This window comes from Rhipicephalus microplus, chromosome 7, assembly GCF_043290135.1.
Source record: "Rhipicephalus microplus isolate Deutch F79 chromosome 7, USDA_Rmic, whole genome shotgun sequence".
Lineage (NCBI taxonomy): Eukaryota > Metazoa > Arthropoda > Arachnida > Ixodida > Ixodidae > Rhipicephalus > Rhipicephalus microplus.
Window position 1 is genome coordinate 17612014 of NC_134706.1, and position 27225 is coordinate 17639238.

The 27225-nt window shown below is 46.4% G+C and overlaps 1 protein-coding gene across 2 annotated transcripts in view; it reads right to left on the minus strand.

Annotated features, from left to right (window-relative positions):
- LOC119179365 (glycine receptor subunit alpha-1-like) overlaps window positions 1-27225 on the minus strand; it is a 71011-nt gene that overhangs the window by 9734 nt on the left and 34052 nt on the right. For both annotated transcript variants that reach the window (XM_075868778.1, XM_075868777.1), the window contains one exon: window positions 25242-25324. In XM_075868778.1, the coding sequence (XP_075724893.1) occupies window positions 25242-25324 (83 nt within the window). The remainder of the gene's footprint in view (window positions 1-25241; window positions 25325-27225) is intronic.

A 27225-nucleotide genomic window follows, 5' to 3' on the forward strand; every position in this document is an offset into this window, starting at 1 on the left:
GGTGGTCTAGTGGCTAAGCTCTTAAGGTACTCGGCTGCTGACCCACAGGTTGCGGAATCAAATCCCGGCTGCGGCGGCTGCATTTCCGATGGAGGCGGAAATGTTGTAGGTCCGTGTGCTCAGATTTGTGTGCACGTTAAAGAACCCCAGATGGTCAAAATTTCCGGAGCCCTCCACTACGGCGTCTCTCATAATCATATGGTGGTTTCGAGACGTTAAACCCCACACATCAATCAATACAGTAGTTCGGGTGGAGTTTGACCGTCTGGAATTGTTTAAATGATACCTAAAGTACCGTAAGTAAGCTTTTATGTCTGTGATCTTTGATGGCTGCTTGTCATGGATATTTTAAACATGCGTGGTTGGTGTTGTTTTTTTTCGAAGACTGGAAGGAGGGGGAGATGTGGTGGCTCTCCATAAGTATGCAATCAAAGTAAATATTACATGCGACATTTGTGAAAAGCCTAGACAGGTTCGAAAGGACCGACCCATGGACGGTACCTGTTGAGACATTATTCGCACAACCACGCAAATTGTTACACAGCTCCAAGATTGTGTCCCCTCTCCCGCGTGCTTGTGTTTGGATATGGAGGAAATAAGCTCCTTACTTCTGCTTTTAAGTACCGGAACGATTCAATGTTCGCGACATTGGCTCACTCAATCGACGATTTTACCGTCTCCATTACGAAGCTTGTCATTAGGTCTATTTGACTTGCGCCTCACCAGCAGAGTCTTATGAAAGCGACATGCAGTAGCACGCATAGTAATGTGCCATGCAAAGAACTCTCGGAAAGCTTTGCGTGCTTCAGTTGTATTCGCGTTTTATCGCTCCTTCTTTGACGGCGGCGATCCATAACCATGCACTCCCATGTGGGTCCGGTTCTAGCAGGGCTGTTGGTGTTGGTACTCTAAATTGCCTCCGGCAAGACTCGCCATATAGAGTGGAGTGTGTCGGTGAATCATTGCCCCCACACCCTTTTTCCATAGTCTCGTTTTCAGCACATTTTGCGTCACTCTATTTTAACAGCTATAAATAGCTTTCAAGTGAAGTAACGGACGCTGCTTCAGAACGTACAGTTTCACCAGCATAGCGGAGTTGATGACGTAAAGGGAGCACAATGACGTTGTGCTGAGTATTGCTGCAATATGATAACGATGTGGCCGCATTGTTGCTGGTTTCTGCGTGTCATTAAAGAAATAACGTAGAAGTTGTGCAACAATAACATTGACGTGACGTCCTAAACCTCGCTTCAATATATATATATATTGTAGTGGAGCATACGCACCAACGCGTATGCGCCTTCGGAAGACAACGAAAAGCCCGTGCACTGCTTGCGCGAGAGTTTGTGCCGCCTCTGCCAGACTTGCCGTACGCCCACTTTCCGTTGCGACCTCGCTACGACTTCTCGGCTCGAATAAACGTCATCACATTTGGTGGAGGCTGCTGAGATCCCCAAGAAGACCTGGAGCTCCGCTCTCGCAAGTTGCCTGAAAGACTACCGCGAAACATGACTGACGCAGTCGCCAACCAGCCCGTCCCAGCCCAGCCAGCACCATCGGCTGCCCCGTCTACCTGCCCCGGCGCTACTCGCCAGCGGGACCCACCAATCTTCAGCGGAAGTGGTGAGCAAGACGTCGAAGACTGGCTCTCCTTGTACGAACGCGTAAGCGCCAGTAACAAGTGGGACGACGACTCTAAACTCGCCTACGTTATCTTTTACTTGGCAGACGTAGCTAAGCTTTGGTTTACCAACCGCGAAACCGCCATCGCCTACTGGTCCTCCTTTAAGACCCTCGTAACAGAAGCGTTCGGCCGACCAGAGGTCCGCAAGCTCCGCGCTGACCAGCGTCTGCGCCACAGAGCCCAGCAGCCTGGCGAAACGTTTACGAGTTACATTGAGGATGTGCTCGACCTCTGCAGGCGTGTTAACCCATCTATGCCCGAAGAAGAGAAAATTCGGCAGATTCTCAAGGGCATTGAGGATGGCGCATTCCAGATGTTGCTAGCTAAAAGCCCGACCACGGTGGCAATCCTCGTAAGCCTGTGCCAGAGCTTCGATGAATTACGCCGTCAGCGTTCCATCGCCCGACAGAGTGTCTCACCACCAGATTCGATCTCGGCTGTCGCACTCGCAAATGCCAACGTTCGCCAAGAAAGTCTGTCCAACCAGATCAAAGACTTCATCAGGGAGGAAGTCGCCCGACAGCTCTCCCTGTTGCCGCATAGCGACGCGCCCACCGCAAGTCTGCCTTCGACACTGCAGCAGGCCATACGCACTGAAATTTGCGATGTCCTACCTACAGTGCAGGCCCCTTACGCATGCAATTCAGCAGCATCTAATCTCTCAGCTGTCAGCTACGCACCACTTGCCAACAGAACAAAACACCTCCGCGGCACCTTACTGGCATGTTACAGCCGCTCCCGTGCCCGGCTCGCCCATTCGACCGCGTGGGTATAGACCTCTATGGCCCACTCCCATATAGTAGCTCTGGAAACCGGTGGATTATTGTCGGAGTCGATCATCTGACACGCTACGCTGAGACTGCAGCTCTACCGGCAGCGACCGCCCACGAAGTTGCACTCTTCATTCTCCGCAGCTTCATTCTACGCCATGGTGCTCCGCGGGAATTACTCAGTGATAGGGGTCGAGTGTTCCTGTCGGATGTCATCCAAGCTATCCTCGCTGAATGCAACATTATCCACCGGAAATCTACCGCATACCATCCACAGACAAATGGTCTTACTGAGCGGTTTAACCGCACACTTGGCGACATGCTGAGGATGTACACCTCCTCCGACCACACTAACTGGGACGCTGTATTGCCCTTTGTTACCTTCGCTTATAACACCACGACGCAAGCGACTACCGGTTTTTCCCCGTTCTTTCTATTGTACGGCCGCGAACCTTCCCACCCACTCGACACTATACTACCGTACCGCGCTGATGCATCTGAGTGCTCCCCGCTTTCGGAAGTCGCCAGATACGCTGAAGACTGCCGTCAGTTGGCTCGGTCTCTGACAAGTGAGGCTCAAGGTCTACAAAAGACTCGACACGACGACGCTCACCGCATAGCTCCTACATTTCGTGCTGGCTCCCTTGTGTGGCTTTGGGTGCCCCCGCACGTTCCTGGCCTGTCTTCTAAACTTCTGGCCCGGTACCATGGTCCATACCGTGTCATTGACGCGACCTCCCCGGTGAATTACATCATCGAGCCGTTAACACAATCACCAGATTTGCGCCGTCGAGGACGCGAGACCGTACACGTCGACCGTCTTAAGCCCTACTACGACCCCCTCATTGTGCCTACTCCCTGAGTCGCCAGGATGGCTACCCTTCACCCCGGGGGTATTGTAGTGGAGCATACGCACCAACGCGTATGCGCCTTCGGAAGACAACGAAAAGCCCCTGCACTGCTTGCGCGAGAGTTTGTGCCGCCTCTGCCAGACTTGCCGTACGCCCACTTTCCGTTGCGACCTCGCTACGACTTCTCGGCTCGAATAAACGTCATCACAATATATATATATATATATATATATATATATATATATATATATAGGTATACACTTCTTTCCCTTATATATATATATATATATATATATATATATATATATATATATATATATATATATATATATCATCATCAGCCTGACTACGTCCACTACAGGACAAAGGCCTCTCCCATGTTCCGCCAGTTAACCCGGTCCTGTGCTTGCTGCTGCCAATTTATACCCGCAAACTTCTTAATCTCGTCTGCCCACCTAACCTTCTCTCTCCCTCTAACCCGCTTCCCTTCTCTGGGAATCCAGTTAGTTACCCTTAATGACCAGCGGTTATCCTGTCTACGCGCTATATGCCCGGCCCATGTCCATTTCCTCTTCTTTATTTCAACTATGATATCCTTAACCCCCGTTTGTCCCCTAATCCACTCTGCTCTCTTCTTGTCTTTTAAGGTTACACCTACCATTTTTATTTCCATTGCTCGCTGCGTCGTCCTCAATTTAAGCTGAACCCTCTTTGCAAGTCTCCAGGTTTCTGCTCCGTAGCTAAGTACCGGCAAGATACAGCTGTTATATACCTTCCTCTTGAGGGATAGTGGCAATCTACCTGTCATAATTTGAGAGTGCTTGCCGAATGTGCTCCATCCCATTCTTATTCTTCTAGTTACTTCAATCTCGTGGTTAAACTCTGCGGTTATTACCTGCCCCAAGTAGACATAGTCTTTTAACTCTTCAAGTGCACTATTACCTATCTCGAAGCGCTGCTCCTTTCCGAGGTTGTTGTACATTACTTTCGTTTTCTGCAGATTAATTTTAAGACCCACCTTTCTGCTCTCCTTGTCTAACTCCGTAATCATGAGTTGCAATTCGTCCCCTGAGTTACTCAGCAATGCAATGTCATCGGCGAAGCGCAGGTTACTAAGGTATTCTCCATTAACTCTTATCCCTAACTGTTCCCATTCTAGGCTTCTGAAAACCTCCTGTAAGCACGCGGTAAATAGCATTGGGGAGATTGTGTCCCCCTGCCTTACACCCTTCTTGATTGGTATTCTGTTGCTTTCTTTATGAAGCACTATGGTAGCAGTTGATCCCCTGTAGATTTCTTCCAGAATGTTTATATATACTTCATCTACGCCCTGATTCCGCAGTGTCTGCATGACGGCTGATATTTCTACTGAATCAAACGCCTTCTCGTAATCTATGAAGGCTATGTATAGTGGTTGGTTATACTCTGAGCATTTCTCTATTACCTGATTGATAGTATGAATGTGGTCAATTGTTTAGTAGCCTGTTCGAAATCCTGCTTGTTCCTTTGGTTGATTGAATTCTAATGTTTTCTTTACTCTGTTAGCAATTACTTTTGTAAATAGCTCGTATACTACAGAGAGCAAGCTGATCGGCCTGTAATTCTTCAAGTCCTTGTCATCTCCTTTCTTATGTATTAAGATGATGTTAGCGTTCTTCCAAGACTTTGGTACCCTTCCCGTCAGGAGACACCTCGTAAACAGGGTGGCTAGTTTTTCTAATACAATCTGTCCTCCATCTTTCAGCAGATCTGATGTTACCTGATCCTCACCAGCAGCTTTGCCTCTTAGCATGCTCTCCAAAGCTTTTCTGACTTCTTCTATCATTACTGGTGGGGTGTCATCTGGGTTACTGCTAGTTCTTATAGTATTAAGGTCGTGGTTGTCCCGGCTACTGTACAGATCTCTGTAAAACTCCTCCGCTATTTTAACTATCCTATCCATATTGGTAGTTATTTTGCCTTCTTTGTCCCTTAGTGCATACATCCGACTTTTGCCTATCCCAAGTTTCCTCTTCACTGCTTTGACGCTTCCTCCGTTTTTCAGAGCGTGTTCAATTCTCTCCATGTTATACCTTTTTACATCGCATACTTTACGTCTATTAATCAACTTCGAAAGCTCTGCCAGTTCTATTTTCTCTGTTGTACTTGACACTTTCATGGTTTGACGCTTCTTAATTAGGTTCTTCGTTTCCTGGGAAAGCTTGCCAGTGTCCTGTCTAACTACCCTGCCTCCAACTTCCACTGCACACTCCGTAATGATACTCGTCAGATTATCATTCATTGTATCTACGCTAAGGTTGGTTTCCTCACTAAGAGCCGAGTACCTGTTCTGCAGCGAAACTCTGAATTCCTGTACTTTCCCTCTCAGTGCTAGCTCATTGATTGGCTTCTTGCGTATCAGTTTCTGTCGTTCCTTCTTCAAGTCTAGGCGAATTCGAGACCGTATATATATATATATATATATATATATATATATATATATATATATATATATATATATATATATATATATATATATATATATATATATATACATTTTTAATAACTTCCCCTATACATTCCTTGGCATTATTGTCTGTTATATCTTAATATTGTGTCAAAACACGGAAAAACGAGCCCTTAGGTATACACTTCGTTCCCTTATATATATATATATATATATATATATATATATATATATATATATATATATATATATATATATATATATATATATATATATATATATATATATATATATATATATATATATATATATATATAATTTGTGTGTGTGTGTGTTTGCACTCTCCAGTTCGCCGTTTTTTGCACCCTTATAAGGCCTCAAACATCAACGTTGACATACTATATATATATCGTTTCTTGGCCTTTTTGGCCATCATGGGTTCTTGCGTCACGAAGTTCCACGTATCAAAATGATCACGCCGCTACATGCGTTGCAGCACGCCATTTCCGCTGCCATAGTTTGCGAGTGCATGATTATTTATTTGTTTTATATTTTATTTCTTGTCAAAATTGCAGCGGCGACGTCGCCAAGCCTGAAGACATCGATAGAGTGGGAACGACAACCAGAGGAGTCATCATTAATAAGTGAGGTGAGGTACTGCATCACGTCACGAACGAGTTCCGACACGGGGCGCTTTGGTAGTTTCCGCAGAGCGCGACGGACGCATTCGTTACATTTTTTTTTTGTAGGAAATCCTGTGGTCGGTCGATGCAATGCGCGTCGATTTGATGCGGTGGCTATACGCAGGACATGCTTTGTGTCACATCCTGTCAGCGTGTGACGCCTCGTGTCCAGAGTAGTGCATCCTCCGCATGCACCACCGACGCTGCGTACTTCTTCTACTAATAAAACTGATGTAGTAAGCGGCACAGAAAGGTAGTGGCGTAGACGGGCCAGTGTGGCGCAGTAACTACTTTGGGGCCATGAGAGATACGTCAGCGAAAAACGTAACATCTTCCCGCGTTTATATCTCGAGCTAGAAATTCTGCGTCTCGCATTTCCGAAGCACGGTGTGTGGCGTATGCGTGATCGCAGACGTCGGTTACCGTGTTACTGGAGAGCGCACGCCCTGGCCTTCCTGTCGTCATAAAAGGATTACATCATTACCAGGGTTGTGTGCTTGTTTATGCCTTTTGTGTGCCGGATTCAGCATGGTATAACTGTCAGTTCAAGCGCACGAATAAACAGAAAGGAAGAGAGGACAAGCTGTTTATTCGTTCTGTTTATTCGTGCGCTTGAACTGACAGTTATACCATGCATATCCAACTAGCCCAACTTTCGATTCTGCTAGGATTCAGCATATACGAGGTACCTTTGTATGTTAACTACTTCCGCGACTACAAGAGTCAAGCCATTATCATGAGTATTGATCATCGCGACAGAGATGTGGCACTAAGCGTCAGTGTTAGTACCTGCACGTCAAAGGCTAAACACCACTCGCCTTTGGGCAAAACATTGTGCATTAGGCATAGCTGTTCAACGCCATTAGACAATGTGCAAGAGATCCCACAGACATAAGTGTACCATGAACAACCAACTACTCTGAGAAGAATCGGTTCTCTGGGAAGAATCGGTTCACTTTCGCTCTATACCGATTCCTACGACGGAGGGATCAACTTGCTTGCTGGTCTTTTTCACGCCTCTAATATCTGTATCAGTGATAACTAAAAAAGAAAGGATTTAAATTTGACGTCTGACCTCCATGCGTATAGCTTCAACTGCGGTGCACGCTATGTACTTCCGTAGCAAGAAGTAAACGGGACGTTAGTGTTAGGGTATACTTTCGTGGAAAGGACGCTGTCCAGGTGTTCTCATAAACACCGTACACCTGTAATCGTTGCCCGGAAACGCAGTATCGTGGACAAACACCAATGGCCAACAGCGTGGATTGTGTCGGGTTTCGATCAACACATCAGCAACGTGAACAAAGAGAAAGTGATATCACTTGTGCGTAGCTGTGGCCTTCACAATGGCAGGTGGTGTAAATTGCGCTAGCCAAACACGTGTCGCAAACTCTGGTTCGTCCACTACGACCGCGGTCACTTCATCGAAGTGGACAACGACTGTACACGCAGTGCGGCCGAGATCGATTGCTTGATGACCATTGGGCAGGGCCTGTCTTCGTAGCTGAGAAATTTCTTTTTTGGCGTTTTTTTTTTTGGCCTAGGCGCCTTTCTGTAACGCCCCCTCCCCTCCATCATTCATTCATCTTTCCGTCTCCCTCTCTCTCGAACATTCCTCCCGTCTTTCCTTTTGTGCACCTTCGCGGAGTCATTTGCGGGAAAAAGAACTCGCGCTGCGCGCTCTGTAAGGTGCAAGTTTGGGTTGTGGTGGTGGAAGGAACATGAGAACTCGGCAAGTCAATCGACCGTTGTTCATGGCATACTCCGTCTATTTCCGTTGAGCACGATGCAGTGCACTATCGCCGTAGAAAGCCAGTCGAACGAGCTTGTACTAGTGTTATTGGTCGATTGACAGAATGAATTTCTTACGAGACGCTGCCCGTGGCGTCAGCAGCAGATGGTTTTGTACGGAAGTCTCGCCCCAGCTAACGCGACGTGCGTGATTGCTCTCACGTGCCGAAGTACGTCTGTACCTGACCTGTGGCGACGCCTGCGGGCATTTGCGTGACGCCTACCACAGTCTGGAATGCGGCGCATGTTCGCGTCTGTCTTTATAAAACCTTTATCGAAGCTGCAGCTAGCAACAAAGAGATTGGCGGATAATCTCGAAGAGCGAAAACAACTTTTATTCTGGTGCACAGCGAACACTGCAAATCGAGGAAATCGGGCTAAAGGTGCGTCAGTACGGCTGACGAGGGCCCCCTATACTCTTCCGTAGTTTAGGCACACGTTTCGGCATGAAATTTACTCAAGTGCCCTTTAGTATATGGTAATATGCATTGTTTTTCGCTAACACTTATAAATGAAAAAGCAAAAAAAAAAACATGGGAAAATAGGCTATGTTACAGGGGTCCTGGAACACTTTTTCAGCATGGTCAGGAAGTGCTTCCGATCGGTGGTCGAGGCTCCCCAGAGCACGTGAGTCAAATATTATAGCGCAGCACATGGCCTGGAATTCACAATTAGTTCTCAAAATCTACTAACAGTTATTTATTCTTCTCTCGACAAATGACGCTACAAGCTCGAAAATCACTTGCCACAGCCGTTCTATCAGCCATTGTCTCATTTAAGCATGACGTGTGGACAAGTCGCGGACTCGTCGCGCGATAGCACTTAAAGGGGCCCCGCAACACTTTTTGAGCATGGTTAAGAAACTCCGCCGATCGGTTGTAAAGGCTCCCGACAATACTCGAGCCAAATATTATAGTGCAGCACGCGGCCATGATTCCACAATAAATTATCAAAGTCAGCCGAAAATTGCTTTCTCTTCTCTCGAAAAATCACGCATTATGCATAAAAATCACACGTAGCAAGCCCATCTATCAGCCATTGGCTGATTTGAGCATGGTGCACTCACTTGTGTCAGAGAGTGAGAATTTATTAGAAGGCAGAGAGGTCGGCCTGAGCTAGTTCGCTCTAGCGTGCTACTCTACACAGGGGATAAGGGAAAGGGGAAGGAAAGAGGGATGAAGGGTGATGATGGGGACAAGAAGAGGTGGTGCGTATGTACAGTATAGACACTTAGCATAGTACCCTACAGTCTAGTTTCTAGTCCAGTGCTTTTTATAAAGTCTAGAACAGCCTTTGTAGCAGTTTTTGACACTGTTTGGTCGTTCATTGCTGACAATATGTGGCTTTCACTTAATTTCACTGCTTGCCAACGTTGCAGTTAGCATTTTTCTTTGTGCCACGTGTAATGCACAGTCCCAAAATATGTGAGCTATCGTTTCGCGCACTTAGCAGCGTTCACAATTTGGGCTGTCCGCACGGCCGATTAAGTGGGTGTAGTGGCGAGTGAAGGCGACGCCCAGGCGAATTCGGTGCAGTATATTAGCATGTCTTCGGCTGATTTTATCTGGAAGACGAAAAGTCATACCGGGGTCTGTTTCCTGCAGGCGCTTGTTCCGGTGATCTGGTAGCGACCAGTAAGTGGCAGCGCATTCGCGCATGAGTGATCTCAACAATGTGTTGACGTCACTTCGCGAGTACGGTACTTTGACGTACATAGGAGCGTTGTATATTGCCGCTCTTGCTTCGCTATCGGCTGTTTCGTTGCCAACCAGGCCGCAGTGTCCAGGAATCCATTGGAGTGTAATCAAGTGACCGCTCCTGTGTGTTAGGTCAAATGCTTGGACGATTCCTAACGCTAACTCGTAAAATTGGACTCTTCTTGAGCAAGAATGGATAGCTTGAAGCGCTGATTTTGAATCAGACAGAATCGTCCATTTACGCGGTGCTTGGTCGTTCACAAATTTTATGGCTTCTTGTATAGCAACAAGTTCTGCAGCAGTCGAAGATGACCTATGATCTAATTTGTACTGTCGGGAAATACTGAGTTGAGGGATCACGAAGGCTGCAGCAGAGGCGGATGAAGTTACGGATCCATCGGTGTAAATGTGCACAGAGTCGCTGTATTGGTCATCTAAATGTGCCAAGGGGAGTTGCTTGAGGGCAATATAAGAAACACGTGACTTATACGAAATTCCACGTATGTGAAGGCACTCCAGCGGTTTAGTCAATGTCCATGGAGGCACTGCAGGGATTACGGCAGGTGCAAAGCCTGAAGGGATCATGTGCCTATGCGTATGGAGGCATCGCGAATAGGTACAGCCTGGTCGGTCCACTTGTAGCGAAGACAACGGGTGCTGTGCATGTCGGGTCAGCAGACGAAGGTGCACTCGAAGAGGCTCACAGGACGTGTAAACCTGTATAGGGTAGGTGCGGGACTCCTCTATAGTGCCAGAGGTGGACGTGCACCGTGGCAGGCCAAGGCATATTCTCAGTGCTCGTGCCTGAAGGCTCTCTAAAGTACGAAGACACGTTGCCCGCATGCTGGAAAGCACAAGTGAGCTGTACCTTATATAGCCCACAAACAATGCCTTGTATAACTGCAGAAGTCTTTTTCCGAAGGGCCCCATCTCAGTCCTGCTATAACTCGAAGAACATACACAAAACTGATTAGTTTGGTTCGCAGCACAGTCACATGCTTTGACGAGGACAGGTTGCGATCAGTGACGACCCGTAAATTGCGGTGGTGCTTGACCACGGGAATCACTGCTCCGTGAGCGAAGATTGGGTACCGCCACATTGATTTCTTTGTAAATGCCAATGCAGCACATTTTGCTATTGAAAGTTCCAGGCCCTGACGACGTAAGTACTTAGATGTTATTGATGTGCCTTGTTGTAGCCTTGCTCGCAGTTGTGGTCGCGTTGCTCCAGATGCCCATATGCATATGTCGTCCGCATACGCACTGATTCTGACAACGTCGGGAAGCTCAGCTTCAAGGCCAATGAGTGCTATGTTAAAAAGCATGGGGCTCAGGACGGCATTTTGCGGAACTCTACGGCTTACGAGGTGCCTGGCCGTGTCACCGTCGGATGTCGACATAAAAATGGTACGTCCTCTGAGATAGTTCCCTATCCATGCGAGTAGTCGGCCACCTACGCCGATGTCTTCAAGTGCGTCAAGAATGGCCTCATAGTAGACGCTATCGTACGTGCCCTTTATATCTAAGAAAATTGCCCCTACCAATCTCCGACGTTGTCTTTCCTTTTCAACAGAAGAAACTAGATCTACAACACCGTCTATAGATTATCGACCTCTACGGAAGCCATTTATAAAATCTGGTAAGCCGACATTATTCTCCAGCAGCCATTCCAATCTTGCCAGCACCATGCGTTCCATCACCTTACCGATGCAACTGGCTAGGGCAATGGGTCTATAAGAAGACAACTCGTGTGAACACTTGCCTGGTTTCAGTAAGGCCACTATGAGGCTGCACTTCCAACTCTCTGGGACTGTCGCTGTTTCCCACGTAGAGTTGCAGAACGACAAGAGAGCCTGCATCGCTTCTTGGCTGAGGTGATATAGAGCCGAATAAGTAATTCCGTCAGGCCCTGGTGCGGACGACCGTCGGGACGTAGGAATCGCAGCGTCGAGTTCGTGCATTGTGAATGGTAAGTCGAGGCGATCGTCGCTGGATGGCGGTGAGGCTAAACACGAAGGTGATATCGATGAGGAGGACATACCTACGAGTAAGTGGCAGTAATCTTCTGCAACCTCTACTTCAGGTCGACCTTGCTTTAGAGCCAAAGATCGGAAAGGGAACAAGTGTTGAGTGGGCGTCTGAAGTCTTCGGACAGTTTGCCATATTCGACACACGGGTTTTCTGGGATCAAGAGAGCTACAAAATACCCTCCACCGTTACCTATCGAGCTTATCGAGGTGTCGCAATACATGTCGTTGTGCTTGGCGTGCTGTAGATAGGTCAGATGGTGATTTTGTCCTGTATTTTCTCTCTGCCCGGCGATAAATTGTACGAAGGTATTCATATTGTGCGTCAAGTTGTGATCTTGGTAGCGACACATTCACAAGTTTCGTATGCGTTGTTAAGGCTGATGCAATTAGGCTTTCTATTTCAGATATAGATTGAATGTTCCCGCACTGAGCATTTACAGAAGCTTGGAATCCTGGCCAGTCTACGCTTTTCACAGGCAGGGGAGTCGAACGACGGAATCCTTTTAGCTGTATATATGTAGGGAGATGGTCACTTCCATGTGTTTCAACGTCTACGAACCAACAGGTGGTAGGCAAGAGACTTCTGCTGACAAAACATTCGTCTAGACAGCTGCTGTACGATGCGCCACGGAGGTAAGTAGGTGAGCCATCGTTAATGGACATCAGGCCCTGATTGAGCACAAAATCGGCAATGTCCCTACCGCGGGTGTTCATTGAGGCAGAACGTCACATGGGATGATGTGCACTAAAATCCCCAACTAATACATGTGGTCCAGGGCAAGCTTGGAGCACAGACAAGAGATGGGAACAGTCCAAGTGGCTTCTAGGAGGAATGTATCCACCAATGATTGATATTGAACGTCGCTTGTGCTTTATAGATAGGCAAATATAGTCGTTAGAAGCATGAGGAGCCACGGCATGTCTCACGTACGTTAAATCTTGACGTACGCATATAATTACTTTGTTCGCATTTCGATCATCACGTGACCACAAAGTGACGTATCCGGAAATACGAAACGACGACATCATATTCTGCTCACATATTACAACCAACGGAAATTTGTATTTAAACATCCGTTGTCGAAAGTCAGACAATCGGCTTCGCAAACCTCGTGCGTTCCACTGCATTATAGCAGAGGTGCGCACACGTTCAACGGAGAAATTCGCCATATTGTTTATGGAAGGGTCAGCAGTAGCGGTTCTAGCTCGTTGAGGATCTGCACTGCTGTTTTCGCTCCTGGTGTGTGTAGCTCGTTGAGAATCGCACGAATAGATTTTAGTAGATGCTTCAGCATAGTTTGGCTCTTCTCGGTGTCTTGCCTATCATTTTCCGCCCTCTTTGAAGTTGCAGCCCATGATGTGGTCTTTTTTATTGCTCCGGTCGGTAGCGAAGGCCACTCAGTATCTGAAGCATCGGCGTGCAACGCGGGCGTTGGTCCACTTTCTGCATCCCTGGGACGTGGTGCGTACAACATGGGTGTAGCGGCCTGATAATGCACACGTGTATGTTCATCTGTTGCTGATAGTGATGCATCACTCCTATGTCCACTATGCTTTCGCTGGTGCCTACGTTTTGGACGACGTCTGTGTCGGCGGATGGACGTGACAGCCTCTCTGTGTGTCGAGTTGTCTCTGACCATCTTCCGCAGGACGCGAATTTCTTCTTTGATCTTCGGGCACTCCTTCGACGTTGCTTCATGTGCACCAGAGCAGTTTGGGCATTTCAATGGAACAGCAGTATCGCAGTTTTCCACCTTATGAGACCCGCCGCACCGCTGGCAAGTTGTCTCACTTTTGCACACTGCGCTGACGTGTCCCAACATGCAGCACTTGTGACACTGCAAAGGCCGTGGCACGTAAGGGCGCACGGGATGTTTCACGTATCCAACCTTCACGCTAGGGGGCAGAGTCTCAGAAACAAATACTAGTTGGATGCAGCGAGACTGCCCGAAGCGGCGTATGGTCATGATTCTGACTGTCGACGTCACAAGATTCTGCAGGTCAGCGTCTGTGATGTCAGCATCGACGTCATTTATCACGCCAATCGTAGTTCCTTTCCCGTGAGCGAGAAACGCGTGAACTGAAATAATTCCGAGCTGCGTGACGGCCTTCAGTCTGTCAAGAATGGTTTTGTTTGTCACATCAACTGACAATATGTTTTTCCTGCTATTTATGCGAATTTCATTCACTTGAGCAGGTGCTACTCGCTCGAAATAATTAGTCAATGACTGCCTGTTTAGTGAGTTCAGGTTGTCTGATGTAGACATGGGTACATACGAGATTTGAAACGTCGCTTGCCTTTGTCTAGCGCCGGTTGTGGCTCCGCCGTTGATGACGTCCTGTGAAGCTTCCTTTTCAACCGGCGGGTATGGAATGTCCTGAAGTCGGCTTCCGATTCCATCTCTACCACTGATGAGCTCTCGGTAGAATCATCACAAGGAGCAGATGCGCCAACGCGGTCACCCACATTCGGTCCATCCTTATGCAAACGGCTAGGGCCCGCTGTCTCGTTGGATGGATGGTCCCCCATCCCGGGGGGTGACGTCTTCCGTTCCGCTTGATCAGAGACTCGTGTCAGAGATTGCCGTGGGAAGCCGCTACATGTCCACACGCGCGCGCGCGCGATCACACTAAAAAAGCCGCGCATTCGAAGAAAATGATAGAAAAGTGCTCAAGGTCAAGAGGCGCGCGTGATGTTTATCGGTGGCCATGCCATCCCTCCCTGCTTAGCTTCCAGTGCTTTCGTCGGGACGAGAGAAGAGATAATGCAATTGCAGCATGCGACAAGCCTTTGTAACTCCACTCGCACTGGACGGATTATTAAAATTATTGCGGAGTTGAATTCGTGAGGCAATAAGCTCTTCTAGTGAATTCATTCCGTAGTTATTTGAAAAAGTGTTTCAGGGCCCCTCTAAAAGTCGCCTATTCAAAGAAAAAAAAAAGGAAAGGAGGACTCAAGGTCGCGAGGCGCGCACGACGTATTTCCTTTCCACGTGGCATCTCTCCCTGCTTAACTTCCAGCTCTTTTGTCGGAACGAGAGAGAGAGAAAAAAAAACATGATTACAGCGTGTGGCAAATCTTCGTAACTTCGGTCTTACTGCACGGATTCTGAAGATTCTTGTGGTGGTGTATTGGCGAAGCAATAAGCTCCTTTAGTGAATTCATTGCATGGCTCCTTATAGCCAGCTGTGCCATAAACACGGCTCACACACACCTAAAATAAAACTACAACCAGTACGAGAACAAGAAATGTGGGGTATAAATAATGAGCAATGCTCAAGGACATGTTTTACGAAAACAGCGCAAAAAATAAGGGTGATAGCAACACACGCTCTACCGATGGACTACAAATGCACACAGAACTGACGATTTCATAATTAAGAAGACAAAACAAGATTGCCGCGTTACTTCACATTTACCCTATAATAGCAAACTGCGGTTTCTCACACTTAAAGCAAAATTTACAGTTTGAAATTGTAAATTTGTGGATTTGAAATTGTGAAAATAAATTTGCGATTAAGAATTCAAAGTGCGAGGTATAGCAACTTAATGTGTTTGAAGGCCATCACTTGCACGTGCTCTACCGAAGTCACAGCGTTCGTCTCGAAGGTCGTGATATTCCAAGGTTAGAAAAGCGAATAGAGTGGTTAGCACTGTTCGACTGGAGAATTGACTGTTCAAAGTTGCAGAATACCGCTTTTTTTTTTTCATTTTGTAATATACATGAGTTACAGAACACGCGATGGAAGCTCTTAGGACGGCGAACCAAGGATGTGAGCACTAAACTATCTTTTATTGTTGTTCTTCAGGATGGCTTTATTACTAGCACTATATACAGGGCATCCCATTAATTAAGCAGCGCTGAATGAAAACAAAGAATAACGGCGTTACGCGAAGTAAAGCTAGTGCATATTGTTCCCAGTGTGCTGTAGTAGCCGATACTATTTTTTTGTTACTGAGAATTAACTATTTTAGTCAGAATCATATTTCTAACGCAAAAAAGTGCTCGCCCAATAATCAAAATGTCAATGAGGCACATCGTTAAACGCTATCTGTCTGTGCTACTTTCAACAACGTACCAATGTCATGCTCATTTTTTTCCTAATGATAAGTAAAGCCCGCAAAATACGAAAAATAACATGTGACTAGGGCACTGCGGGATTCAGAAAGAAGCGCCCTCAAACAAGCTCACTTTGAAATAACCAGTAGCAATGAAGGAAATGTACAAAGAATAAATTGGACCGGTATCTGCATGTTACACTGCAAATGTCGTCGAAAGACGGTAGTCTTGCGTCTGGAGAGAGTGAACAAAACGTTTATTTGATGTTCTGCTCAAGAAAAGTCGGTGAATGGTATTCTCGAAGCGCTGCGTTAAAGTGCCTCGAGCGTGCAGCGGAAGCGAACAAGCGCATCAAGTGACGTCACACGTGAGACATGAGTGCCATCTGGCAGTTATCTTGGGAAACGAAGCGCGCGGCGTGCGCGCCCATCTCGGAGGTGATAAGGTGTAGAACGCAAAACGACGGGCAGGTGCCGCCACCGTGTCGTCTTAGCGAAGCGTTGGAAACACTTGCTTTTTCGCGCAAGCGTTGCATGGTCAGCGCCGCATGATACACGCTACGGTCCTTAGAACTATTTATATATGCCTTTTCTAGTCAGACACGCATACAAAATATTGACGTGTTGCTATGGTGCCTCAGAAATGGGCAATAATTGCTTTTTTTTCACAATCGCACAAGTATGAACACTGAATCTTAAGAAATATTCGTGGGCGCTGTGGATGGCGTCGGCCGTTTGGGGTATCGTCTGGTGCCTTCTGAGGTACAGTTAAGGGCGGACAAGCATACATATGGACCGACAGACAGACCAAAGGGGTTTGGGGTATCGTCTGGTACTTTCTGAGGTACAGTTAAGGGTGTACAAACAGATAAATGGACCGACAGCAGATCAAAATTTTCGCGTCTGAAATTTCCAAGAAAGAGTCTTTTAAAAAATACGGATCGCACTATCTGCCAGTTCCCGTCCGAAGAAACGCGCCGCCTTGATTTTGCGCAGTCAGGCTGGTTAGTTTTGAGCGGAACGCCAATAACGGTCATAATCATCGTGATTGTGAAAAAGGCAAACTCCATCGCGCATTGCAGAAAAAAGGAAAGAGCTAGAACTATCTACAGACTCTCCGCGTGCAATGATCGACAGACACTACAATTACACAACCGTCCGATGTCTACTTCGATTCGATGCCGGCTTGCATGAGAGCCGGCTGCACCTCCTGCATGAGAGCCGATGCCGGCTTGCACCTCTTGTTTTGCTCGGCTCTTGTTTTGCTCGGCTTGTGTGCCGAGCAAAACAAGAGGTGGAGTCGACCCGCGCCGGTGATGTGACGTATTGACGACGCTCTCTTGACGGTAGGCGTTGAAGAGAGAGTTTGGGGCGTGAGTTCGTTGCAAGAGGAAATATTCCGGGAGGAAGGGTGCGGGCGTCAAAGAAGGCCCAGGGTTGAGCCTCGCCTAGCTTTTTTTTGCGTGGGCAGGATGGGTGGAATGCTCAACTTCGCCCACCTGGCTTTCGCAACAAACAGCACAACAGCTTGAACGGTGCTTCGGGGCGGTGGGCGTGGCCTTGTTTTGTCCGAGTGCGCTGGTTATGAAAGTAAAGATAACGTGCTCGATTAGTAAAGACCATGTCCTTCAGTCTTTTACAGGTCATAGCACTATTGCAGCGGTCTCCAGTAAACAACTGAACGCGCTGGCCGATTTAAGCTGTGTGCGGCTTTAGACTCAAGCGTGTGTGCATATATATATATATATATATATATATATATATATATATATATATATATATATATATATATATATATATATATATATAAGAGAAAGAAGTGTATACCTAAGTACTCGTTTTTTCGTGTTTTATCACAATATTAATGAGATCTAACAGACAGTAATGCCAAGGAATGTACAGGGGAAGTTATTACAACCTATGGAATGTAAATAAGAAGAAAGAAGAAAGAAAAGTGATATATATATATATATATATATATATATATATATATATATATATATATATATATATATATATACGCGCTGGCCGATATATATATATATATATATATATATATATATATATATAATATATATATATATATATATATATATATAATGTGAGAGATTTACAGCGCTATGTGCCGTACTGAGGAAGACCGGTCAAGGGTCCACAGTTTGTGTTTAACAAAAAAAAAGATATTCAGGAACCCAAGTCACCGGGAAAATAAGGGCAAATGAAGCTTGGCGTCTCGCTTTCTTTCATTTTTTCTTTAACACTGCATAATGCTCCCTCCTAGCCCTTTCCACCTTTCACGCTTTCCTGTGCTGACCTCTGCTGTTTTGTTTGAGTAACGTGTAGGATATCGAGCTGGCTATCCTGGATTGGTTAACCTCCCTGCCTTTCCTTTTCAACTATTTCTTCTCTTTAGGAGCTGGAACTGGTATGGCCAAACGAATGCCTCCGAGATCAACAGACAATTCGTGACTTTTCCGCTAGGGGAAGCGCTCCCGCACCGCGGCTTCGTCAAAAACAAAAAAAAAAGGGTGGCGTATTTCTCGAGTTTTCGTTTGCAGACAACGCTGATTTTTCGCTCACCAGTGCCGACACTGTCGCTGGAATCCCTACGGAACGAGCTCTTTACCGCTGTCGTGTTGATTTCAGATTGCCACGTTCGAAAGGGCTGGACACCGACAACACCACGATCGAGAGAGCATCACTCTATATAGTGCACTCTCTAGCATCAGTTGTTGAAAAAACGACGCATACAAGTACGCCTTAGACATTCTTCTAGTTATATTCTTCTAGTTACATATTCTTCTAGTTACATATTCTTCTAGTTACTTCAACCTCGTGGTTCGGCTCCGTGGTTATTACGTGTCTTAAGTAGACATAGTCTTTTACAACCTGAAGTGCACTATTACCTATTTCGAAGCGCTGCTCTCTTCCTACGTTGTTGTACATTACTTTTGTTTTCTGCAGATTAATTTTAAGACCCATTTTTCTGCTCTCCTTGTCTAACTCCGCAATCATGAGTTGCAATTCGTCCCCTGAGTTACTCAGCAATGCAATGTCATCGGCGAAGCGCAGGTTACTAAGGTACTCTCCATTAATTCTTATCCCTAATTGTTCCCATTCTAGGCATCTGAAAAACTCCTGTAAGCATACCGTAAACAGCATTGGGGAGATTATATCCCCCAGCCTTACACCCTTCTTGATTGGTATTCTGTTGCTTTCTTTATGAAGCACTATAATAGCAGTTTATTCCCTGTCAATTTCTTCCAGGATGTTTATATATTCTTCGTCGACGCCTTGATTCCGCAGTGTCTACATTACTGCTGATATTTCTACTAATCAAACGCCTTCTCGTAATCTACGAAGGCTTTGTATAGTGGTTGGTTATATTCTGAGCATTTCTCTATTTCCTGATTGAAAGTATGAATGTGGTCGAATGTCGAGTAGCCTGTTCGAAATCCTGCTTGTTCCTTTGGTTGATTGAATTCTAATGTTGTCTTGATTCTGTTAGCAATTACCTTGGTAAATAGCTTGGATACCACAAAGAGCAAGATGATCGGCCTGTAATTATTCAAGTCCTTGTCATCTCTTTTCTTATGTATTGAGATGATGTTAGCATTCTTCCAAGATTCTCGTACTCTTCCCGTCAGGAGACACCTCGTAAACAAGGTCGCTAGTTTTTCTAACATGATCTGTCCTACATCTCTCAGCAGATCTGATCTTACCTGATCCTCACCAGCAGCTTTGCCTCTTTGCATGCCCTCCAAGGCTTTTCTGTATTCTTCCATCATTACTGGTGGTGTGTCATCTGGGCTACTACTTGTTCTTATATTAAGATCGTGGTTGTGCAGGCTACTGTACAGACATCTGTAAAACTCCTCCGCTAGTATAACTATACTATACATATTGGTAGTTATTTTGCGTTCCTTGTCCCTTATTGAATACATCCGATTTTTGCCTATCCCAAGTTTTCTCTTCACTGCTTTGACGCTTCCTCCGTTCTTCAAAGCGTGTTTAATTCTCTCCGTGTTATACCTCCCTACATCGGCTACCTCACGCTTATTAATCAACTTCGAAATCTCTGCCAGTTCTATTTTGTCTGTTGTACTTGAGGCTTTCATGCTTTAACACTTCTTAATGAGGTTCTTGGTTATATAACCAACCACTGGACATAGCCTTCATAGATTACGAGAAGGCGTTTGATTCAGTAGAAATATCAGCCGACATGCAGACACTGCAGAATCAGGGCGTCGATGAAGTATATATAAACATCCTTGAAGAAATCTACAGAGGATCAACTGCTACCGTAGTGCTTCATAAAGAAAGCAACAGAATACCAATCAAGAAGGGTGTAAGGCAGGGGGACACAATCTCCCCAACTCTATTTACCGCGTTTTTACAGGAGGTTTTCAGAAGCCTAGAATGGGAACAGTTAGGGATAAGAGTTAATGGAGAGTACCCTGGTAACCTGCGCTTCACCGATGACATTGCATTGCTGAGTAACTCAGGGGACGAATTGCAACTCATGATTACGGAGTTAGACAATGAAATCAGAAAGGTGGGTCTTAAAATTAATCTGCAGAAAACGAAAGTAATGTACATCAGAAAAGAGCAGCGCTTCGAGAGAGGTAATAGTGCACTTCAATTTGTAAAAGACTATGTTTACTTAGGGCAGGTAATAACCTCAGAGCCGAACCACCAGATCGAAGTTACTAGAAGAATAAGAATGGGGTGGAGCACATTTGGCAAGCACTCTCAAATTATGACAGGTTGATTGCCACTATCACTCAAGAGGAAGGTATATAACAGCTGTATCTTGCCGGTACTTAGCTACGGAGCAGGAACGTGGAGACTTACAAAGAGGGCTCAGCTTAAATTAAGGATGGCGCAGCGAGCAATAGAAAGAAAAATGGTAGGTGTAACCTTAAGAGACAAGAAGAAAGCGTGTGGTATTAAGGAACAAACGGGGGTTAAGATACCTTAGTTGAAATCAAGAAGAGAAAATGGACATGGGCCGGGCATGTAGCGCGTAGACAGGATAACCGCTGGTCATTAAGGGTAACTAACTGGATTTTCAGAGAAGGCAAGCGAGTTAGGGGGAGACAGAAGGTTAGGTGGGCAGATGAAATTAAGAAGTTTGCGGGTATAAATTGGCAGCAACAAGCACAGGACCGGGTTAACTGGCGGAACATGGGAGAGACCTTTTTCCTGCAGTGGACATGATTATGATAATAATGGTGGTGATGATGATGATGATAATGAATTAGATTCTTCGTTTTCTGGGACAGCTTTCCAGCGTCCTGTCTAACTGCCGTACTTCCACCTTCCACTGCACACTGCGTTATGATACTCGTTAGATCATCATTCATTGCGTCAACGCTAAGGCTCGTTTCATCGATAAAAGTAGAGTACTTTTTCTGAAGTGAGACTATGAATTCCTGTATTTTATCTTTCAGTGACAGCTCGTTGATTGACTTTTTGCGTATCTGTTTCTGTCGTTCCTTCTTCAAGTCTTGTCGAATTCGAGACCGTGCCATTCTATGGTCACTGCATCGTACCTTGCCAAGCACTTCTACATCCTACACGATCCTTTGGTGTGCACTCAACATAAAGTCTATTTCGTTCTCATTTTCGCCATTAGGGCTCTTCCATGTCCACTTACGGTTCTCTTGTTTTCGGTAGAAGGTATTCAAAATCCGTAAATTATTGCGTTCTGCGAATTCTACTAGTAGCTCTCCTGTGGCATTTCTAGTACCGATGCCATAATCTCCTACTGCATGGTCTCCAGCCTGCTTCTTCTCTACCTTTGCATTCAATTCTCCAATGTGTATAGTATACTGTGTTTTTACCTTACTCATTGCCGATTCTATGTCTTAATAGAAGCTTTCTACTGAAGCATCATCATGTAGCGGGTAGACAGGATAACCGCTGGTCATTAAGGGTAGCTAACTGCCTTCCCAGAGAAGGCAAGCGGGGTAGGAGGAGACAGAAGCTTAGGTGGGAATGAGATTAAGAAGTTCACGGGTTTAAATTGGCAGCAGCCAGCGCAGGACCGAGTTGACTGGCGGAACATGGGAGAGGCCTTTGTCCTGCAGTGGAGGTAGTCAGGCTGATGATGATGATGGATAAATATGTGGGCTTTGGCACTGTAAGGCGTTAATGTGGCAGATCACGTTAATGGGATTATATCACATGAACCTCGTTAACTTCTACCCCGCCGCGGTAGTCTAGTGGCTAAGGTGCTCAACTGCTGACCCGCAGGTCGCGGGTTCAAATCCCTGCTGTTGCGGCTGCATTTCCGATGGAGGCGGAAATTTTGTAGACCCATGTGCTCAGATTTGGTAGCACGTTAAAGAACTCCAGGTGGTCGAAATTGCCGGAGCCCTCCACTACGGCGTCTCTCATAATCATATGGTGGTTTTGGGACGTTAAACCCCACATATCATATCGTTAAATTATTTATATCACTCGAGTGCCGCTTTCCTTCTATATTTATTTATTCATGAGAGCGCCGCGGACAAAAAAAAGGTGGGGGGAGGGGGTGCACTTCATTAGCTTCGGTTCATGATGCGCGTGAGTAACGATGTTGACTTTTGTTGATTTTGCCGAGGAGTACACTGCCAGTGAGTCGTCTAGGGAAACCTAGTTCTTGTACTTTGCGTTGGGAACAGATACCTATTAGAAAGAAAACAAAAATGTTTCACGATTTAGAGTATGAGGTACTCAACTAAGGGTGAGCATAAGGCCATCATGTGGCCTCACAGTTTATGAGGCCGTCGCGACCAGCAATTGTGTTTACCAAGGGTGGGGAACGATTTAGAGTACTTCGTACTTTACTAGGTAGAGCATTAAGCCATTCTTCTGGCTTGAAGATGCAGTTTTCTGATAAACTTTTATGTGTGAATACACTTTATAAGCGACCCCAAACCATCCACCGCCGTCGGCGGCGTCCGCAGTCTTCTCTCTATCTTTAAAAGAAAGAGGACTTGGCGGGCCGCAGCGCGACGCTCTACCGAATAAGCCACGGACGCGACGCTGATATCGGTGTCAGTAACACGCCTTATACCCCCTCCCCCTTTGCTCGCTCCTCCGCTCTCCTCGCTCGCTGCAGCTGCGCGCGCACCCCTCTCTCTCGCGCGCCCGCCTTCTCTCTCAGTTTCCCGTCGAGAGCGGGTCGTGCGATGGATGTCCCGGAGGCAACGCTACCATCAACAACGAATGCAGTACAACCGAATGCCAGCACTGCACCCGTCGTTGGAGGTGACGGTACCGCGGTGGTTTTGCCGACGTTGGAAGACAAGGCGGCGCTGCGAAGGGCTCGTGAGACCGAACGTAAGCGGGCGAAGCGTGCAGCGGATGCCGAACTGCGCACTCGCGAGGCCGAGGACAAGCGGGCGAAGCGTGCAGCGGATGGTGAACTGCGCGCTCGCGAGGCCGAGATGAGGCGTCAGCATCGAGCCGCGAACGCGGCCCAAGAAGCGGAACGACAACGCAAGCGTCAGGCGGAGAAGGGCGATGAAGGCCGGCGTCAAGACGCCGCTCGCAATCGTCAACGGCGAGTGGACGTTCCCGAAGCCGTTCGAGCCAGTGAACGTGCCGCGCGGGAGAGGGTGCGAGCCCTGGACTTGGCTCGTCCGGATGCATCGTGAAGTGTAAATAAATAATACTTCGTATATAATGTATCTGTGTACAAATGCTTCATGACAAACAACACTTAAATTCATTAATTACACTTTAATCATCATCATCAGTAATAAAACTCCCAAGCATTTCCCCGAGGGTGAACATGGTTAAGTTCGAATGCACGGGGTGATGCTATGAGGGGGAGTAAAGTTAAAATGCGTTGGCATTCGCCAGTGAGTTAACGTAAACTCCCCCGTGCGATCAAATTGCGATGCCCAGGAATCATTAAACCATAAAGGCACCATGGTGTGATTAATAAATATAATAGTGCGAGTTAATAAATACCCCTCATAGCATCACCCCGTGCCTTCGCACTTAACCATGTTCACCCTCGGCGAAATGCTTGGGAATTTTCCAGTAGTGTGTTCCGAACGAATGTGTAACGATTTAGAGCACAAGGTACTCTACTATGGGAGAGCTTAAAGCCGTCCCGTGTGTTTAGAAAAAATGTTAAACGATTTCGAGTACTCGGTACTCAACTATGGGAGAGCACTGAGCCGTCCCGTCATACAGTTAACTGTCCATGGGGGGGGGGGGGGGGGATTAGAAAAAGGGGGTAACAATTTAGAGTACAGGGTACTCTACTATGGGAGAGCTGAAAACCGTCCCTGGCGCGCAACGAGTCTTGAGGTCGAAGTTCTGCGGCTGCTTCGTGACACGCGCTGAATATAGACTCATCACTTAGTCGCAGCAAACCATGTGAAAAGGCCACGTTAACCTTGTAATTGACCTTACGTTAACTATAACAATAAATTAAGTAAGTAACAATTGTTTTTATACCGCGCTACCGGATCACGCCTCCTGCAAAACTCTTAGTTGAAATGTACGTTTCTGAACGCTCCCACATGGCAAACGTATTCTTATCTAGCATAGCAGTGGCTGCGTTGCTCGGCGATTTGAGGCCGCGCCAATTTGGCGCCAATTTGAAGGCGTGCGTTTGAACATCCGTTCCGAGTGGTCGGGTGGTGATTGACCGCCTGCCGGTTTATGATGACGGTAATTTTCTATCTATGACACATGGCAATTACATCGACCACCACAGCAGCTTTGCTGTGATAGACATTTGTCACGTGCCACTCATCGCTAGTTTCTTTCTCTGATGACATTGCAAGCAATCACACGGATTGTTTCAATATACCTACTACTTAGATCATAAAGACCACTAGCTCTACGCGACAACGTTCCGCTCGTTAAGGCATATATATATATATATATATATATATATATATATATATATATATATATATATATATATATATATATATCCTTGCTTCTCCCTCTCCACACCGCAACCCTTTCTCTACCGGGCTCAACACGTTACACTGGACTTCCCTTTCGTCCACATTCTTTTGATCTCTCGTCAAGCTTCACATCTCGCAGCTCGGCCACCAAGTGAGGGCGACGGATAATCGGTGATTTGAACGTCTTCGAAATTAAAACCTTATCACAGAAACAAGGCGCACATGCTTGTTAATAAGTCACTCATCACTCGCAACACTGTCTCGTAGTGTTGCGAGTGATATGTTCTATAGTATAGTGGCCGACTTACTGAGTCCTACTTTGAGGTAGCAGTTCTGCGTGTCCATCGGGTACTTTTGGAGTTCCATCAGGCAGTCCACTTGAAACAAGTACCTACACGGAAGGAATGAGAGAGCAGTTGATTGATTCATTCATTGATCTATTAACTGCGCAGAGTTTACAACACCGAAATGTCCACACAACGCAATGGAACCCGTCGCGAGTGCTTCCGGTTGGGCAATATTCCATCGCGAAATCCCTGAATAGATTGACGATTGCACACGTGTTATTACGCAGTGTCCGAAAAAGTGGCACAACATCGCAAGCGAGATATATTTAGGAATGAAAATTTTACTAGTCGCCATGGCAACCGGTAAACATGGATCCGGCTCATCGTGCATACAACTCAGTTATTGAACGTTTGGACATTTTTTTAACTCTGGCATCAAATGGAAGAAGCGGCATTGCCTCATTTTGATTGTTCGTAGGGATGAGCTTAAAAATGGCACGTCGAAACTTTCTAAATTTAGGGACACTGAAAAATAATGCTCTGTACGGAAATTTTTGCCCGACGTTGCGTAAGACGACGAGCAAGGTTTTATAGAAGAACGGAGTCATGCCAATATCGTGCTTCCCGATAAAATAAGAGGAAGAAACAGACATGCTGACATTTGCCATCGAAGACAATTTCCATTTCTCACATGGGACGCCTGTACTTGGAAGCTAGTGGTGTGGCTCTGTTTCGAAAAACGGGATGTCGGGAGTGGTTTCGGCGAAAGGCGCGGGTCCATACACTTTAATTTCATGTTTCATTGTGTGTGTAAAGAGTACTATATATACTGCCACGAGTTTTGGAAACTTTCATATTGTTCCTGTGCAAAATTCTCGAGAGCCTTTAAACCATTCGCGTAACATGACTCGAAGGCTGAGGTCAGCTTTTTTTTTTCTTTTCTTCACAGTCGACGTAGCGTACTGATCCTTTCCACCACAATGCGAAAGCTCTATGTACAGGGCTGGTAAAAAGTGCCGCCATATCCACGAAGTGAATGACGATGAGTGGGCTAAGCTCCGGAGGTAAACCTAGCAAACCATGAATCCTCCGTACATTTTGCCCACTCGATTTTATTACAACGCTTCCCTTAGCGTACGTCGCCGCACTAAATCGAACGATTGCCTTCCACCAATGACACGCGCCATATGTGACATCATTCCTATTTTATAACATCTCGCATCTTTCGTTATAAACTACAACTTCCGCCGTCTAGTTCATAACATCTTGCATCTTTTAATCATCGGCTACAAGTACCGCCATCTAGTGAGCACTGCAAGAACTGAACGAGAGGTGGCTACATACAGGGGACGCACAGCCCACGCCTTGGGGAGCTTCGCCCCTAAATGTTTCCAGGCCACTACCCTATGTATTTCTATGGCAGCTGGGGTGGGAAATATTAACTCCCCCTGTATACCTAACGTGATTTCGCACTGCATGCCTCGAGGATCGGATTGATTGCAAGCTTTCTGTGCCTCGCCTTGCCGGAATTTCTGCTAAACGAGATCGTTAGTGCTACCGCGTTAAAGAGCTCGTTTCGCGTAAACTTCGGCGTCCGTGTCTTTTTTTTTTTTGCGAGTGAAAACGCAGTGCCACAAATGAGCGAAAGTTTGAGGTGGATGCCAATAAACCCAGGAGGGGGATGGCCGTTTGCACTTTGGCGTTCCTGGTGGCAGAGTTGAGAGATCCGCCAATGAGCGAATGCAGGCTAGTGATTGGAAAGGTGATATTTAGGTGTGTGTGAGTGTTGCTGACTCCAAATAAATTTCGACTACTTGCATTAAACCAACGCCTCCTAGAAAAAACTACGCCTGGAACGTCGCTCTCTTTTCAATTGGGAGCCTCCTGCCAGCACGCAATCTCGAAGGCCATGATTCCTGCGCCTTGTGGTGCGACCGGCCGCCGCGTGAGACCACTCGCGTTCGTAACGCTCAGTCACGTGACATTACCGTACCGCTCTGCCACA